The following is a 15,924-nucleotide window of genomic DNA, read 5'->3' on the forward strand; positions in this document are numbered from 1 at the left end:
TTAGTGTAGCTTTAGATGAGGGTTGTTAGGAGTGGCCTGGTTTCTCTCCTTCTTTTTCGTAGCCCAGGAAGTATCGACTGGGGATGCTGGATGAGAGGATAGTTCCGGTTGGATCAAAAGCAAGAAAATCAAAGAACCCTATTGGCTGTCTGGCTGACAGGTGTAAAACAGGAGTACCCATCAATATGGTTTGGTGGAACAGAGTCACAGAAAACAATTTACAGGTAAAATTATTTTTACTAGTCACTTCTACAGTATTTTTTGATGCTTTGCTTTTCATTTTGAAACATGTAAGAAGTAATAACTTCAAATATGGATCAAGGTCAGAATAACAAATTTATTACACAAAGTAGTCATAGTGACCCTCCAGGAGAGCTACTTGGAGATGTTTTATTCTCTTCAGTTGCTGTGCTGTGTACTTTGCTTAACTGTGGTGTAAACTCTGGAGGAGGAAAAGTAATCACTAAATACATTCTAAAAGCAAACAAACATAACCTTTCTTTTTAGTGGTGATGTAAGAAAGGCTTCTACTGGTAAAACTAGTGATGGTTTTTAAAATGATTGACACTTAATACAAATTCCCTCACTACAGAATTTGAAGAAAATATCAGAAAACATAAATTGCTTATTTTTGTGTTGGGATGGTTTATATTCCTCAAGTTTTGTTAAACTTAATTTTATTCTTGGATTTTCTTAAGCTTCTTAGGAGGGGAGCATCTCTGTACAGAAGTAGCAAATTTCTTGGAATGACAGTAAAGAATGAGTTCTAGTTGAGGAGGAGTCTGCCTCATGTCCCTTAAAATGGAACTTAGATAGAAATCATTAGTGGTGGAAATGGTAGCACTGCTGCTGGTATTATTTTGTGCTTGTGTAGTCTTTGTGGATTATGTTCTTTTTGATGTCTCCTAAGTGAGTGAAATGGATTTACTGACAACAGACTTAAGTAGAATTTGTGACACTGTTTTTCACTCAGTTTGTTATGCAAGGGCCACCAGTGAAACTCCCACAAGAGCTAGTGCTGCAAGAGCTAGTCACTAGTCCTAGTTATGCATTACCTGATGTTTGGACATCTTTGTGTTACTGGAATTGGGAGTCTGGGACACAGTGATGCAGGCAAACTGATGCTACATTGTGTAGTGAAATTTGGCCTTAAGTCTATTTTGACTTTTTTGCTGCCGGGAAAGCACTGTGGCCACTGATGGGGGGAAAAAAGCATAAAGAAAACATTGTTAGAAGGACCAGGTAAGGTTGCAGAGGAGTGGTTGGAGCACTACTTTTCTCAAGGGTGAGAGCTCTGGCAGATGGAATTTATCCTGAGAGAGGTGTGTAAACAGTTGCTAAATAGATAGTTGCTTTGAGATAAGAGAGAGTCAAGATTGGAATTTCAAGTGGACATTAAAGGACAGGAAGAGCCCTGTTTGTACTCATGCCCTCCATTGTTTTTTCTGCTCTTCAGTGTTGCAGCAAGGCTTGTCATTGCTTGAATCTACTTAGAGCAGGGGAGAAAATCTTTCTAAAGGCTGGAAAGCTAGGAGTCTGAAATGTTGCTTCTGGCAAGGAGCAATTGATTGCTTCAGTACCTGTGTACTCCAAAGGTGTCTTGAAAGTGTGGCAAAGCAAAGCCCAAGGTCTCCTGGCTTTCTGAGATTAGCTGCAATAGCTTGGGATTCACTGAAGAACCTGTGGCTTTTGAATGGTACAATTCCAGGATCCTTTATTGTGCCAGAATCTCAGCTAAATGACTTATTTCTTGGGAGTCCTGGTGGATGGCTGGATGGCCATGAGCCAGCAGTGTGCTCTTGTGGCCAGGAGGGCCAGTGCCATTCTGGGGTGTATATTGGAAAGGGTGTGGTTGAGGGAGGTTCTCCTTTCCCTCGACTCTGCCCTGGTGAGGCCTCGTCTGCAGTATTGGGTCCAATTCTCGGCCCTCCAGCTCAAGAAAGACAGGGAGCTGCTTGAGAGAGTCCAGCACAGAGCATCAAAAACATTAGTAAGGAAGTTGAACATCACAGTATCATCAGGGTTGGAAGAGAATTGTAGAATCATAGAATCAACCAGGTTGGAAGAGACCTCCAAGATCATCCAGTCCAACCTAGCACCCAGCCCTATCCAATCAACTAGACCATGGCACTAAGTGCCTCATCCAGTCTTTTCTTGAAGACCCCCAGGGATGATGCCTCCACCACCTCCCTGGGCAGCCCATTCCAATGGGAAATCACTCTCTCTGTGAAGAACTTCTTCCTAATATCCAGCCTATACCTACCCTGGCACAACTTGAGACTGTCCCCCACCTTGTTCTATTGCTGGTTGCCTGGGAGGAAGAGGCCACACCAAGTCCAACCCTTTATCACAGAGCTCAAGGCTAGACCATGGCACCAAGTGCCACGTCCAACCTTGCCTCGAACAGCTCCAGGGACGGTGACTCCACCACCTCCCCGGGCAGCCCATTCAGTGTCCAATGACTCTCTCAGTGAAGAACTTTCTCCTCACCTCCAGCCTATATCTCCCCTGGGAGCAATCTGAGGCTGTGTCCTCTCGTTCTGGCGCTGGCCACCTGAGAGAAGAGAGCAACCCTCCTCCTGGCCACAACCACCCTGTCAGGTAGTTGTAGACAGCAATAAGGTCACCCCTGAGCCTCCTCTTCTCCAGGCTAAACAATCCCAGCTCCCTCAGCCTCTCCTCGTAGGGCTGTGCTCAAGGCCTCTCACCAGCCTTGTCACCTTTCTCTGGACACGCTTAAGCATCTCAATGTCCCTCCTAAACTGGGGGGCCCAGAACTGAACACAGTACTCAAGGTGTGGTCTAACCAGTGCAGAGTACATGGGGCAGAATGACTTCCCTGCTCCTGCTGACCACATCATTCCTGATGCAGGCCAGGATGCCACTGGCTCTCTTGGCCACCTGGGCACACTGCTGGGTCATGTTCAGGCGGGTATCAATCAGCACCCCCAGATCCCTCTCTGTCTGGCTGCTCTCCAGCCACTCCGACCCCAGCCTGTATCTCTGCATGGGGTTGTTGTGGCCAAAGTGCAGCACCCTGCACTTCGAGCTGTTGAATGCCATCCCATTGGACTCTGCCCATCTGTCCAGGCAGTCAAGGTTCCACTGCAGAGCCCTTCTGCCCTCCAACCCAGCCACATCTGCCCCCAGCTTAGTGTCGTCTGCAAACTTGCTGATGACTGACTCCATGCCTTCATCCAGTTCATCTATGAAGATGTTAAAGAGGATGGGGCTGTGGTGGTTTGGATGTTACCCGCCCCCCCCCCCCCCCACTTTAGTAATACCCAGACTAGACTCAGACGGGCTCTGGGAATATAAATGAAGCTATTTATTTAGAGCTAGCACAATATACAAGCAACTATTTACAATGTATACAGTTATATACAGAAATATACAAATGAAAAAGTAATACAGAAACACAACTCCCCTCCCAGAAATCTGAGTCCCCAGGAGGGGCTCTCGTCCACCCCTGCACCTTCCCCCTGCCCCTCTCAACCTTACCCCAGTCCTAAGGAAGAAAAGAGGTTCAGCCAAGAGGTTAAGAAGCAAGGTTAGTGGCAGTGAGGTTAGGGAGATGTAGCTCAGTCCGAAGCCAGAAGCAGAGCGAGTAAAAAATGGCGAAAGTGTTATCTAATGTTTACTTTCTTGTTCCCATACCTCTCAGCAAGACTGTGAGGGAAGGAGACATCACAATTGTTTTTCCTTTTCACAAGCCAATTATCTACTTTTTCTCACCAAAACATTCTAGCCTGCTTCAAACTAGGCACAGGGCTCAGCACCTGATCCCCTGAGGGACACCACTAGTGACTGGCCGCCAGCTGGATGTGGCACCATTCACCACCACTCTCTGGGCTTGGTCCTCCAGCCAGTTCCTAACCCAGCACAGAGTGTTGCCCTCCAAGCCGTTGGCTGACAGCTTAGCCAGCAGTTTGCTGTGGGGGACAGTGTCAAAGGGCCTTGCTGAAGTCCAGATAGACCACATCCACAGGTCTCCCCACATCCACCAAGCAGGTCACCTGATCATAGAAGGAGATCAGGTTGGAGAGGCAGGATCTGCCCTTCCTTAAACCCATGTTGGCTGGACCTGAGCCCTTTGCCATCCCTCAGGTGCGCTCTTATCGCCCCCAAGATAACCTGCTCCATCAGTTTCCCTGGCACTGAGGTCAGGCTGACAGGTCATATTTCCCAGGTTCCTCCATCCGACCCTTCTTGTGGATGGGGACCACATTGGCCATTTTCCAGTCTCCTGGGACCTCTCCGGTGAGCCAGGACTGCTGGAAAATGATGGAGAGCGGCTTGGCTAGCTCAGCTGCCAGGTCTCTCAGCACCCTGGGATGGATCCCATCTGGTCCCATGGACTTGTGGCGTGTCCAGATGGCTCAGCAGGTCCTGAACTAATTCTTCATGAATTTCCAGGGGAACACACCGCTCCCTGACCCATCCCCCAGTTCAAGAGGCCACTTGCCCTGAACTCCTCCCTCCTTACTGTTGAAAACTGAGGCGAAGAAGGCATTCAGGACCTCAGCCTTTTCCTCGTCATCAGTTATAGTGTTCCCCTCCTGGTCCAGTAAGGAGTGGAGGCTCTTCTTGCCCTTCCTTTTAGCATTGATAAATTTATAAAAGTGCTTTTTATTATCTTTCACAGAAGTGGCAGCCTAAGTTCTAGCTGGGCCTTAGCCTCTCTAATTTTTCTCCTGCATAATCTGGCTACATCCTTAAACACATCAGGAGAAGCCTTCCCCTCCTTCCAAAGGTGATAGACCCTCTTTTTTTCCCCCAATTCCTTCAGGAGCTGTTTGTTCATCCAGGCTGGTTGCTTTCCCCGACGGCTCATCTTTCGGCACATGGGAACTGCCAGTTCCTGTGCCTTCAAGAGCTCCTGTTTAAAATAGGTCGAACCATCCTGGACCCCCTTGTTCTTAACATCTTCCTTATGAGGAGAGATGGAGGGAGCTGGGGCTCTTTAGCTTGGAGAAGAGATGACCAAGGGGTGACCTCATTCATGTTTATAAATATGTAAAGGGTGAGTGCCAGGGGGATGGAGCCAGCTTCTTCTTGGTGCTGCCCAGTGACAGAACAAGGGGCAATGGGTGGAAGTTGAGGCATAGGAGGTTCCATGTGAACCTGAGGAGGAATTTTTTCCCTGTGAGGGTGACATAGCACTCGAACAGATTGCCCAGGGGATTTGTGGAATCTCCCTCTCTGGAGATATTCAGGAACTGTCTGAAAGCATTCCAGTGTGATCTGGTATAGGTGATCCTGCTCTGGCAGGGGGACTGGACCAGATGACCTTTCAAGGTCCCTTCCAGCCCCTGACATTCTATGATTCAATGTACAGGATAATATTTTGTGTTCTCAAGTTACACATCTTCTTGTGTAGATGTGGTACTTCAGTGTGTATGCATATGTGGTGAAAATGAGAACATAAGGATGTTGCAGTCGTAGGAGACATAAAAAAGCAGAATAACATCTCAGAATTGGTAAGGGTTTGCAATGCTGGGCAGATGTTTAAGCTCGTGTTTCTACTTGAATATCCACTATTTCAAATAGAATCCTGAAATGTTTGGGGTTGGAAGAAACCTTAAAGATCATTTCCCACGTGCTGCGGGCAGAAATGTGTCCTGCTAGACCAAGTGGCTCAGGGCCCCAGCCTCACTGCAAATGCATGATTGAAGATGTGAGAATACACTATGGTGCAATATTTAGAGATTTTTGTCCCTAAAGTGGCTGTTTTAAGAAGTAGGGTAGTTTACAACATGTATTGTAAAGCTATCTGAGTTTCCCATGCATGTCCATGAATGTATAATCCTGATCTATTACCTTTCAATACTGATAGACTTACTTGACTAAAAGTGAAGTCCACAAAGCTATTCGTGTGCTGGGTTGTGCATTAAAAAGGCAAAAAATCTCATCCCAAAGTTTATTCTGTAGTGATACATCCTACCCTGTACTAGGAAATGTCCTGAGCTGCTATACCACTGTAAGATGGTAATTTTTCATAAACTAGGAACAGATACATTCTTAGTTACCACAGATCAGTTCTTAAGCACCATGAGTAACTGATCTCTTTTTCTTGAACAAAACAAACCTCACAGAAATGAAATTTTCATATATTCTGCATCAAGAACATGGACTCATAAAACTTTAGACTTACAAGGATTTTTGCTAATGAAATGTAGAAATATTCCAAATCTTCAAAATTTGAATTGAAATTTACTAGAGCTTATTCTATGAACAAGTCCATCATATCACCCATACTTTTTGTGATATTGTAGCCGTTGCACAGATTTAATAGTGGGAGGGAGGAGACTTACCTTGAAGCTCTCAATGACCTCTGGTGTCTGCTGGGCTGCTCTGACATCACAGAGTGTGTCCATCTCTGATATTATGTTTAACAAGGAATCCTTTTGGTAATGGAAGAACTGCAACAGTGCTCTACATAAACGGAAGCTCCTAAGAGATATTCTGAAGCTGTGCCAGAAATAGATTGCTAGAGGACACCCAGATTTGTAGTATGAATATGTATTGGTGGCGTTTCTCTGTAACCATTACAAGTTATTCAATTTGGGATGTCAGAACAAATCAGCAGGAATTTGGAGGCAAATAGAAGATAAAAAGAGAATAAAAATGCTTTTATCCAGCTTTTAGCATGGTAAGTACATTACTGTATTCTCCAAAAATAAAATTATGTTGACCTACTTTTTGCTTTTATGTAGCTGATTTTGGGCTGTGGTCAAACATGGGACCAGAACCTATCTAGTGAAGTAAAGTTACGGCAACCAAAACAGAGATGGTTGCTTTGCTGCTGCAAAGTTCTTTGTTCTGAAATGCTGAACTGAAAATGATAGAGAAAAGTGGTTTCCAGTACTCCTGTGGGATCCATGTATGAAACTCTGAAGATTCCACAACATGTGCATCCCTGTCCTACTTCTGTACTTAATGGTACTTAAAGGAATTATTTGTGAACGAAAACAGCAGTGGAGTAGTTTCTCACTGAGGAGTGTAAAGACAAATGCATATTGAAATTGATTGAAACAGGAATTTCCCCTTTATTAATTGTACACCTGTTGATAATATGCAACTCCTGACTATACAGTAATGCTGCATACTGCTGTCGGCCTCCCAGTGGCCTTCATTTGACATCCTTGGCTTGGTCATTACTTTCTGTCTGCCTTGAATTGTTTTTTTACTGGCACCTGTGAAATACTTTACTTCCCCTTCACACAATATTTTAATGATATTGGCTTTTATGTATTTAAAAGCATTAAAGTCATCAGACAGATAAATGCTGTGCTAAGTAGTAATATGAATTAGTTTTTATAGTTCTCACTCCATTTTTCGCTTCTTAGGGTCCCCACCCTTACTCATTTCATCATGAATTCGGCTTCATTTGGTCTATATTTGTATGTGTTTTGTAGCATTTTGGATTCTCTGATGTACAGAAGTATAGAAACTGCTTTTGTGTAGCTGGATGGACTTATTGTGGCCTGATTGAGGAAATTGTGTTTGCAAAGCTGATTGGAAAGAGGCTCTGCTTTCCAAGAGTAGAGAGATTAAGAGTCTGAAATAGGGTATTTACATTTCTGTATAGAATCATTCTGGTGGAGTGCATGATGCAGTTATTAATTCAGATGCCTAGGGAAGTTGCTTCTTTGCTTTAGTTTGATAGTATATTGACTAATAGGCTGAAAGAAGGAGAATTAGATCTAAACTGGCCAGGCTCAGAGGAAAAAGTAGTGGTAATTTTAGTAAGTGTTTGAGTTGGATGTTACTTCAGGTGAGTTTCTAGGAAAAATTAACAGTCAGTGAATGCTGTACTTGTTTCTGTTTGTACTCTGCTCTGTGTGAGGCCACAACATCAAGTATTGTGTTTCAGTTTTGTACATCTCAATACAAGAGGGATGTTGAGGTGCTGGAGCAGGTGCAGAGGAGGGCAATGAAGCTGGTGAAGAGCCTGGAGAATTAAATCTTACAAAGAGTCACTGAGGAAGGTGGGGCTGTTCAGTTCAAAAAAGAGGAGACTGCAGGGAGATCTCATTGCTGTCTATAGCTACCTGAAATGATGTTCTGGAGGTGTTTGGTGCTGGTCTCTTCTCACAGGTAAATAGTGATAGAACAAGAGGCAGTGGCCTCAAGCCTGCAACTGGGTAGATTTAGACATTGGGAAATTTTTGTTTTCACAGCAAGAGTGATCAGGCATTGGAATGGACTGTCTAGGGAGGTGATTGAGTCATCGACCCTGATTGTGTTTAGGAGTTGTTTGGATGTGGTGCTTTGGGGTATGGTTTAGGGTGAACCTTGCAGAATAGGCTTATTGGACTTGGTGATCCTGAGGGTCTTTTGCAACCTGAATGTTTCTGTGATTCTATAATGCGTTGTTGAAAGCCTATTAATATTTTAAAGTAATGTTCCATGTGCCTTTTAATAGGGCCTTTGCATTTGAAACAAAATACAGTTTTTAGTTTGTTGCACAGTGAAAGGCAATGCTAGCTGGCTTTGTGTTTCTCAGTTGGACCTTAGAAGTGCATTTGCTGGTTTTTGTTTTTAACCATCGCAGTGTTGTGTACCACGAGTCTCTCTTAATTACTCCAACGGTCTGATAACAGCCTTCAAAACTCTTTGCTGTACCTTTTCTTATCAATCTTGGTTTACTCAAAAATTTTAAACCTGGTCTAGCAGGAGTAAGTTACTTTAGCCTGAGACGGGGAATTAAAGTCTCTTAAGGTGAAATTTATTTTAAATCTGTACTTGTGGGAATGTAGACATAATACAGAATGAAGGAAAATGTTTTTTCAGTTACCAACTATAGACTGTTTTCTTTAAAGAAAAAACTTCCTTATTGAAATTTGGTAAAATTCTAACAGAAAAACTGTAAAAATGTTATGCAGGATTGAAAAACAGTCTCCTATTAGGCAAATTTCAAAGCATGTAAAACTAGCACTGAAGTTTATGGCTTTGTGTTATGAGTTGCCACAGTGAAAGTAGGCATTTTTTCCAGTCCGGATCTAATAATTTGTTTGAATCATTAGCCATGAAGCATGTGGCCTCCTCATTTTTGGTATACTTGCATTATCATTGGTGCAGAATAAATTGTTTACAAAGTTTGAAAAATAATGAAAATATAGGAGAACTAAGAGCATTGTTCTGTTCCCTCAGTTAGCTTAGTCTTGCTGCTTATTCTAGCCCACGCGCTATAAAAGTGCTTGGGATTTATTTTTTTTTCATTCTGTTGTTGGAAGGGAAGTGTATGCAGGAAAAATTGGTGTTTGACAACAGATGAAAAATTGTATGGTTTTGGAAGTGATTTAAGAACTTCAGCTTCACATAGATGTCAAATTTCATAGAATCGTAGAATCAACCCAGGTTGGAAGAGACCTCCAAGATCATCCAGTACAACCTAGCACCCAGCCCTATCCAGTGGCCACTAAATGCCTCATCCAGTCTTTTCTTGAGCACCTCCAGGGACACTGACTCCACCCACCTCCCTGGGCAGCCCATTCCAATGGCAAATCACTCTCTCTGTGAAGAGCTTCCTCCTAACATCCAGCCTGTACTTCCCCCAGCACAACTTGAGATTGTGTCCCCTTGTTCTGTTGCTGGTTGCCTGGGAGAAGAGACCAATGTCCACCTGGCTACAATGTCCCTTCAGGTAGTTGTAGGCAGCAATGAGGTCCCCCCTGAGCCTCCTCTTCTCCAGGCTAAACAACCCCAGCTCCCTCAGCCTCTCCCTCATAGGGTTGTGTTCCAGGCCTTTCACCGGTTTTTGTTGCCCTTCTCTGGACACCTTCCAGCACTTCAACATCTCTCTTGAATTGAGGGGCCCCATAATTGGACACAGTACTTAAAGGTGTGGCCTGACCAGTGTTGAGTACAGGACTTAAAGTTTTCTGACTTGTTTTGACCACAAGTAATTAATTTTTTTTTCTACTAGTTCATCATTAGTTTATTGGTGCTGATTGTGGAGTTCAGGTATTCTTCTGTATTAGAACACAGCATAAAATGTGAAATGTCTTTTGAAATTGGAAACGAGTTTCAAATTACTTTGTTTACCAATGGTGAAAGTCTTGGACTGCAGCTTTGAAACATCACAAAAAGGAAACCAAAAAGTTATATAGAAACAATATCCTTTTATCAGGCTTGGTTCTGATCCTGAATTTTGATACCAAAAAAACTGAATGAAGACTGAATTTCCATCATGCCTGTGCTAGTTTGAAGCTAGCTAGAATGTTTTGTTGAAAAGAACTAGATTACAGGCTGTGAGAGGGAAACATAGGTGATGTCTACTTCACTCATAGGCTTGCTGAGATGTATAAGAGGGACTCCCTTATCTTGTTTGGATTCTTGTTCTTACACCTCTCAGCAAGCCTATGAGTGAAGTAGACATCACCCTTGTTTCCCTTTCACAGCCTGTAATCTAGTTCTTCTCACCAAAACATTCTAGCTTCAAACTAGTACAATGCCTGATCTCCTCCTGTTGTTATTGTGCAGCATATAACTCAAACTGCTTTAGCAGATTCCTGTGTTTGACACTTTCACTTGGATAAACTAAAAAAACACCTACCAGTGAAAGCAGAGCTCCCAAGAAGCTTTCATTCATCATCATTTTTAAGTGAGAGTGGATATTTAAGCAGCTTTAGAGACAAAAGACTGGTCTATGAAAACCTGCAGAATGATTTTAGAAATAAAAAGCAGCTATGTTCTATAGGCATTGATTAAGTTGCTGGAAGTGGTAAGAGTTTAGCTAGAATGATAAGGATGGCTTTTGGGAATTCTGAGTTGTTCTAGGCAAGCCAGCAGTGGTTATCTTCCTGAAGGTGACTGTCTCTCCACTTGCATACTTCCTCCTTTTTTTTTTCTTTTCTTTCTTTTTCCTCAGTCTCCTGTTCTTGTTAGCTAGTTGACACCATATTTCGGTGTAGTAGAGCTGTGTGCATGTCATAGCTAGTCTAGTTTTAGCCATTTAAAAATGGGTCTTGTGTAGTTTCTTCCAGATGTTGTGATTTTAGCAAGATGCTGTGAATTCTGTTCCTGGCTTTTGTTTTGGATGATGATGACTTTACATCTCTGTTGCTACTTGGACAAGTTCTGCTTGGCTCTTTATCACTTGTGTAATTTTCTTCAATTGCAGTGCAGGTACAGCAGAATTTTTGTATGCCAGACTTTATATCTAGAGAAACACCATTCTCTGGCTGTTCCTGTACATAAAATGTGGATATGTCTAGAGTTACTACCTTTTTAGCTTAAACATATCAGTTGTTTTCAGGGTGTGTAATCCAACTTCCCATTCATTTTGTTATATTAACATAAACCATACTAAGTTTTCCTTACCTAAATGGGGTTGAAGAGTTTTAAGACTCTTTTCAACTTCTTACCCCAGGTGTACTGAAGTGTTTTTACATCACCAGTCTACATATTTGGTTGAAGCTGTTCTTTGAATATTTGAACACAAGCATGTTATTAATATGTAGTATTATAAAATGGTTAGAAGTTAAAATTTACTGTGTGATTAAAGATGGAATAGTCTTAATATCTGCTTTTAAACCTGAGCATAATCTTTAATTTCACAGCTTTTAGAATACTTTCTAATGCCTTGAAATACATTAATACCATTTTTTTTTGACAAAAGAATTCAAATAAAGATAACAAAGACAAGTTAACACAAAAAAAAGAATACTTTTAAAATACTTTTCTTCATTGTCTAAATTAGTGCTTTGTAATTACAATTTTGTATTTGACCAAACTTAACCTCTTTGGTTTCACCTTAGTTACATTGGTAAAAACTGAGATTGGTGATTTAAGAGTTGATTAGTTTAGTCATTTTGAAACTGCCTCAAACCAAAATGTTCAAATATAATGCGCTCTAAAAAACCTGGTCAGTTATTTTAATATTCTTAGTCTAGCAGGAGTTGTTACTATCTTCTCATTTTAGTTCCTTTTTTGGATGCTTTTGAGAGGTACTCTGAAGATTACGTAGTAAACTTAGTTTTGTCAATTAATAATCATCATACTTTTCAGTGTATTCACATAATAACTGATTTTATTTATTGTGTAATTTCTTTTTTCTTCCATTAGTGTCTTTTATTGCCTTTTGAACTCTGATTAAGATTTTCCTTCTTGAATCCCTCCTTACCTCAAACCAAACAAAACCCATCCCAGAACTAAAAAAATCTTCATAGATTTTAACAGAAATTAAAAAACTGGTCATGTTATATTTTTTATGTACTAATGGATACTGGATGTTTAAGTCACTGTGCTGATGTTTGTTTCTGTGGCACCAAATTAACGTTGTTATTAAAGGTGTTACATAAATGGAATAGGTAATTAAAACAGAGGTCAACTTCATTTAAATATCTAAATTGTGGAGGTCATGAGGATGAGACTGGGCTCTTTTCAGTAGTGGCTAGTGACAGGACAAGGGGCAGTGGGTACAAACCAGAACACAGGTGGTTTCACTTGACCTTAAAGAGAAACTTCTTTATTTTGGGTGTGAGAGAGTGATGGAACAGCCTGCCCAGAGAGGCTATGGAGTCCCTCTGGAGAATTCAAAACCTTCGTGAACGCACTTCTGTGCAACCTGATCTAGGTGAATCTGCAGGGAGGGTGGAATAGGTAATCTCCATAGGCCTCTTCTAACCCATGCCATTCTATGATTCACCAAAATGGAACATGTAGGCCTTTCTGAAATAGAAGCAGTGATGATTTCTTCAGTCGAAATAGTACTTACTGTTTTAATTTGAAACTGCTACTTCATTTGAGATTAAATATATAAAGTCATGTAAGAACACTGCACAGCATTGTCAGGGCATTTTCAGTGTCAAGTCTGTTCTTCAACTTCTTAATGTAATGCATATGGAAAGTCTTTTGTGTGAAGTGTTTTTTATGAACTCAAACATTGCCTGTTCTTATGGAAAGCTTGCTAATGCTTCTTCAGATGTAAACTAGAAACATGTTTAAGTTCATGAAAACTAGCTTCCACTGTCTATTGCTCTTGTCAGCAAGCTGTATGTCATTTAAAAACGTCCCTTGTACATGACATGCGCCTGCCTAAAAGGTATATGCTATCAAATAGGCACTATTTGTCTCATCACGTTGAAAATAAACATTTAATTTGTTTGCTTTAAAACAGACACCAAATCCTTCTGCAAGTGAGTTTATTCCTAAAGGAGGATCAACCTCCAGGCTGAGTAATGTATCCCAGTCAAGTATGTCTGCCTTCTCTCAAGCCTTGTTCTCTCACCCCTCCATGGGAAGTCCTGCTACTGCTGGGTTAGCACCAGGTAAGTTGACAGTAATGATTTGCAGCACAGTTCCTGCTTCTAACTTAACGGTTATGTAAGGATCACTACCTGTGTAGGTAGTGATCAGATTTGTCAGGTTTAAACGCAGCCACTTCCTACTATAACTTTTAATTTTAAGGCAGTCTTCCTACATACAACTTGGGATTTATCTCTAAGGATGGGCAGGCTGTAGAGTCTACTTGGGCACAACAGCACTGAAATTAGCCTAATTTACTCTGCCCTTTCTGGCCAGATGATGAGTTACCACCTATGGTGCTCTATATGGTCCTTGCCAGAGTAGTATCTGATGATGATTTGAATACACCTAGACTAGAAATGCACCACAGCCTTCAGTGAATATATGCTCTGACTGCCACACGTTTGATCCGCTCTTTCTATTTGTTTTTGGAGTGTGTAATCTAGAAGTAACTCTTTTCAATGAGTATGTATAAAATCTTCAAAATGTTAATGAAGAACAAAAAGTAGAAGGTAAGCTTGTTAAAAAGTTATTTGCTTTGCAGAGTAGTGTTATTTTTGTTGTATCTGTCATGTCATATAAAACTTAGTGAAATATGTCCCATGCAGTTGTGAGTGACAAGATTTAGGTTTTTTTACACTTAAAGTTCAAGTTCTTCATCCATCTTTTGGACTTCTGATCTTAAAAGCTTAACTTCATTCTGATAAAACTATTCTTTAAAATAAATTATTATATAAGCATCAAGCAGATTTGGGTATTAGACATTACAGATCTTTCAGCAAGTTTCTGGGTGTACTTAAACATTTGGCAATCTCTTATGATAGACAATAAGCTTTAGGTGGCTGTCAAAAGGCACATGGGCAAATACAGTAAACGTGGGGGTTTTTAAAGCAGTATTGATAATTACCATCTATTAAACTGAACCGCAGTCTTTCCTAGTGCAGGGGATAAATCTGTGTTATTGGCAAAGAACTTAGCTCACATGTTGAGAACAGGCTAGGAAAGTGATTGATACCTCTGCTGACCAAATGAACATGTTGCAGTACTGTCTGCTCTATACTGTATTGTGCTGTACAGTCTTATTGGAAAACTGTTGTGTTTATATGCCTCTCAGCCTTGTCACCTGGATTGAAAATTGTATAAAGGAGTAAATAGAATACAGTAAAATGATCTACTTTTGGAAAGTGTCCAGTGGGATCTCAGAGGGATCCTTCACAGTCCAATATCTTTACTCTCTGTAAGTAATACTCCAAAGGATAAGTAACACTGTTGATGAAAGAAGTTCGTACAACAATTTGAGTTCCTAGAAATATAGATGCCTATGCTGAAAACTCCCTAAGTTCAAATACTATTGTTTATGGATGAAAGGGATGGGGAACTCTTCACAAGAGCTGACTTCAGGCAAAGTTAACTTATTTCCCTTCTCTTTCTGTATCGTGAAAAAGAGTATAGTTCAGAGTAGGGATCTTGGTTGAGTGCACTTAATTTCTTTCGAAGTTTACTTCTTTATATTGAGCGCAGAATTCTCTGAACCTGAATGTCCTGTGTAAGTAATATTTACATTTATCAAAATGATGTAGCTGGCAGTAGTACACATTCACAAAATTCTGTTCCCACAAAGTGAATTGGGAGATATTCTTTTAAAAATACTTGCTTCTTAAATAAGTAAACAGTATTTGTGTGTAGAAGCATTGCTATTTAGATTGTTCTGGATGACAACACAAGTTCAGGGTCAAGGTTTTCACATTGTCATTAAAAATTATTACTGAGATCTGTTAGCTTTCAATAAGTGAAAACAAATTAAAATGAAATACATCAAGAGTTTATAAGATGTTTCCTTCAGAGCATTAAGTCTCATTTCAGTTAAATGTGCCATAACAAAGTTAGTAAATAATGAGAACAATGCTTTGATTTCCATTTTGGGGGATGGGAATTTTTTTTTTTTGAGATTTCCCTAAAGGCAGGTGCAAAACAAGACCATTTTTAATGTCTACTATTTCATAGATAACTGTTCACAAAATTGATTGTCTATGGAGAATATTTGTTCTGCCTGTCTTACCAGTACTGCAGAAAAATGGGGAAAAATAGCAGCTGAAACCTAGCATTTTTCAGTAGAAAACTTACACCACACCTGACAGATCCATTAGGGTGTAGCATGGAAAGATGTATTTATATCTATTTAGTTAGCTAAGTGCTTTCTAGCAATAATGTCAACACAGAGTCAGTTTTCATCTCTGTAGCCTTCTAATAGAGTAGGAAAACATAGTGAGGTAAATGCAACTTACACAAATAGCTCTGCCCTATCTTCCAACAAAATTGTCTTGTTGAGAAGCTTTGAACACATTTCCTTTACTCTCTGAACTTTTTTTCTTCAAGCTCTCATGGATAATACTCTATTTTTGCTCTTCCTATTCTCCTACTAGCAAACATGTAATTTCTATGGGAAGTCTAATGAGTTGACAGTCTTTAAGTACTACATTTGCTGACAGGCTTATCCAATTCTGTGTCAAGGTTTTGGAGTAATAGTGTCATTAAACTGTGTCACAAAGCATATGAAAGAAATTCAGGAATGTCATTGAAATGATAAGATGACATTACAGAGAGAACAGATGTATAGCCTCTAGCAGAGAAAATCTTTATCTGGCTTGGATTTGCTTAAACTAGGTTATA

At 40.7% G+C, this 15,924-nt stretch overlaps 1 protein-coding gene across 6 annotated transcripts in view; it reads left to right on the forward strand.

The window, feature by feature from the left end:
* PAN3 (poly(A) specific ribonuclease subunit PAN3) overlaps positions 1–15,924 on the forward strand; it is an 85,931-nt gene that overhangs the window by 37,193 nt on the left and 32,814 nt on the right. For all 6 annotated transcript variants that reach the window (XR_010308626.1, XM_064172521.1, XM_064172496.1 and 3 more), the window contains exons 6-7: positions 63–224; positions 13,127–13,277. Coding sequence is in view for 5 of the 6 variants with exons in the window: in XM_064172521.1 (XP_064028591.1) it covers positions 63–224; positions 13,127–13,277 (313 nt within the window). In the remaining variant the exon portion in view is untranslated. The remainder of the gene's footprint in view (positions 1–62; positions 225–13,126; positions 13,278–15,924) is intronic.

This window comes from Pogoniulus pusillus, chromosome 3 (genome assembly GCF_015220805.1).
Source record: "Pogoniulus pusillus isolate bPogPus1 chromosome 3, bPogPus1.pri, whole genome shotgun sequence".
Lineage (NCBI taxonomy): Eukaryota > Metazoa > Chordata > Aves > Piciformes > Lybiidae > Pogoniulus > Pogoniulus pusillus.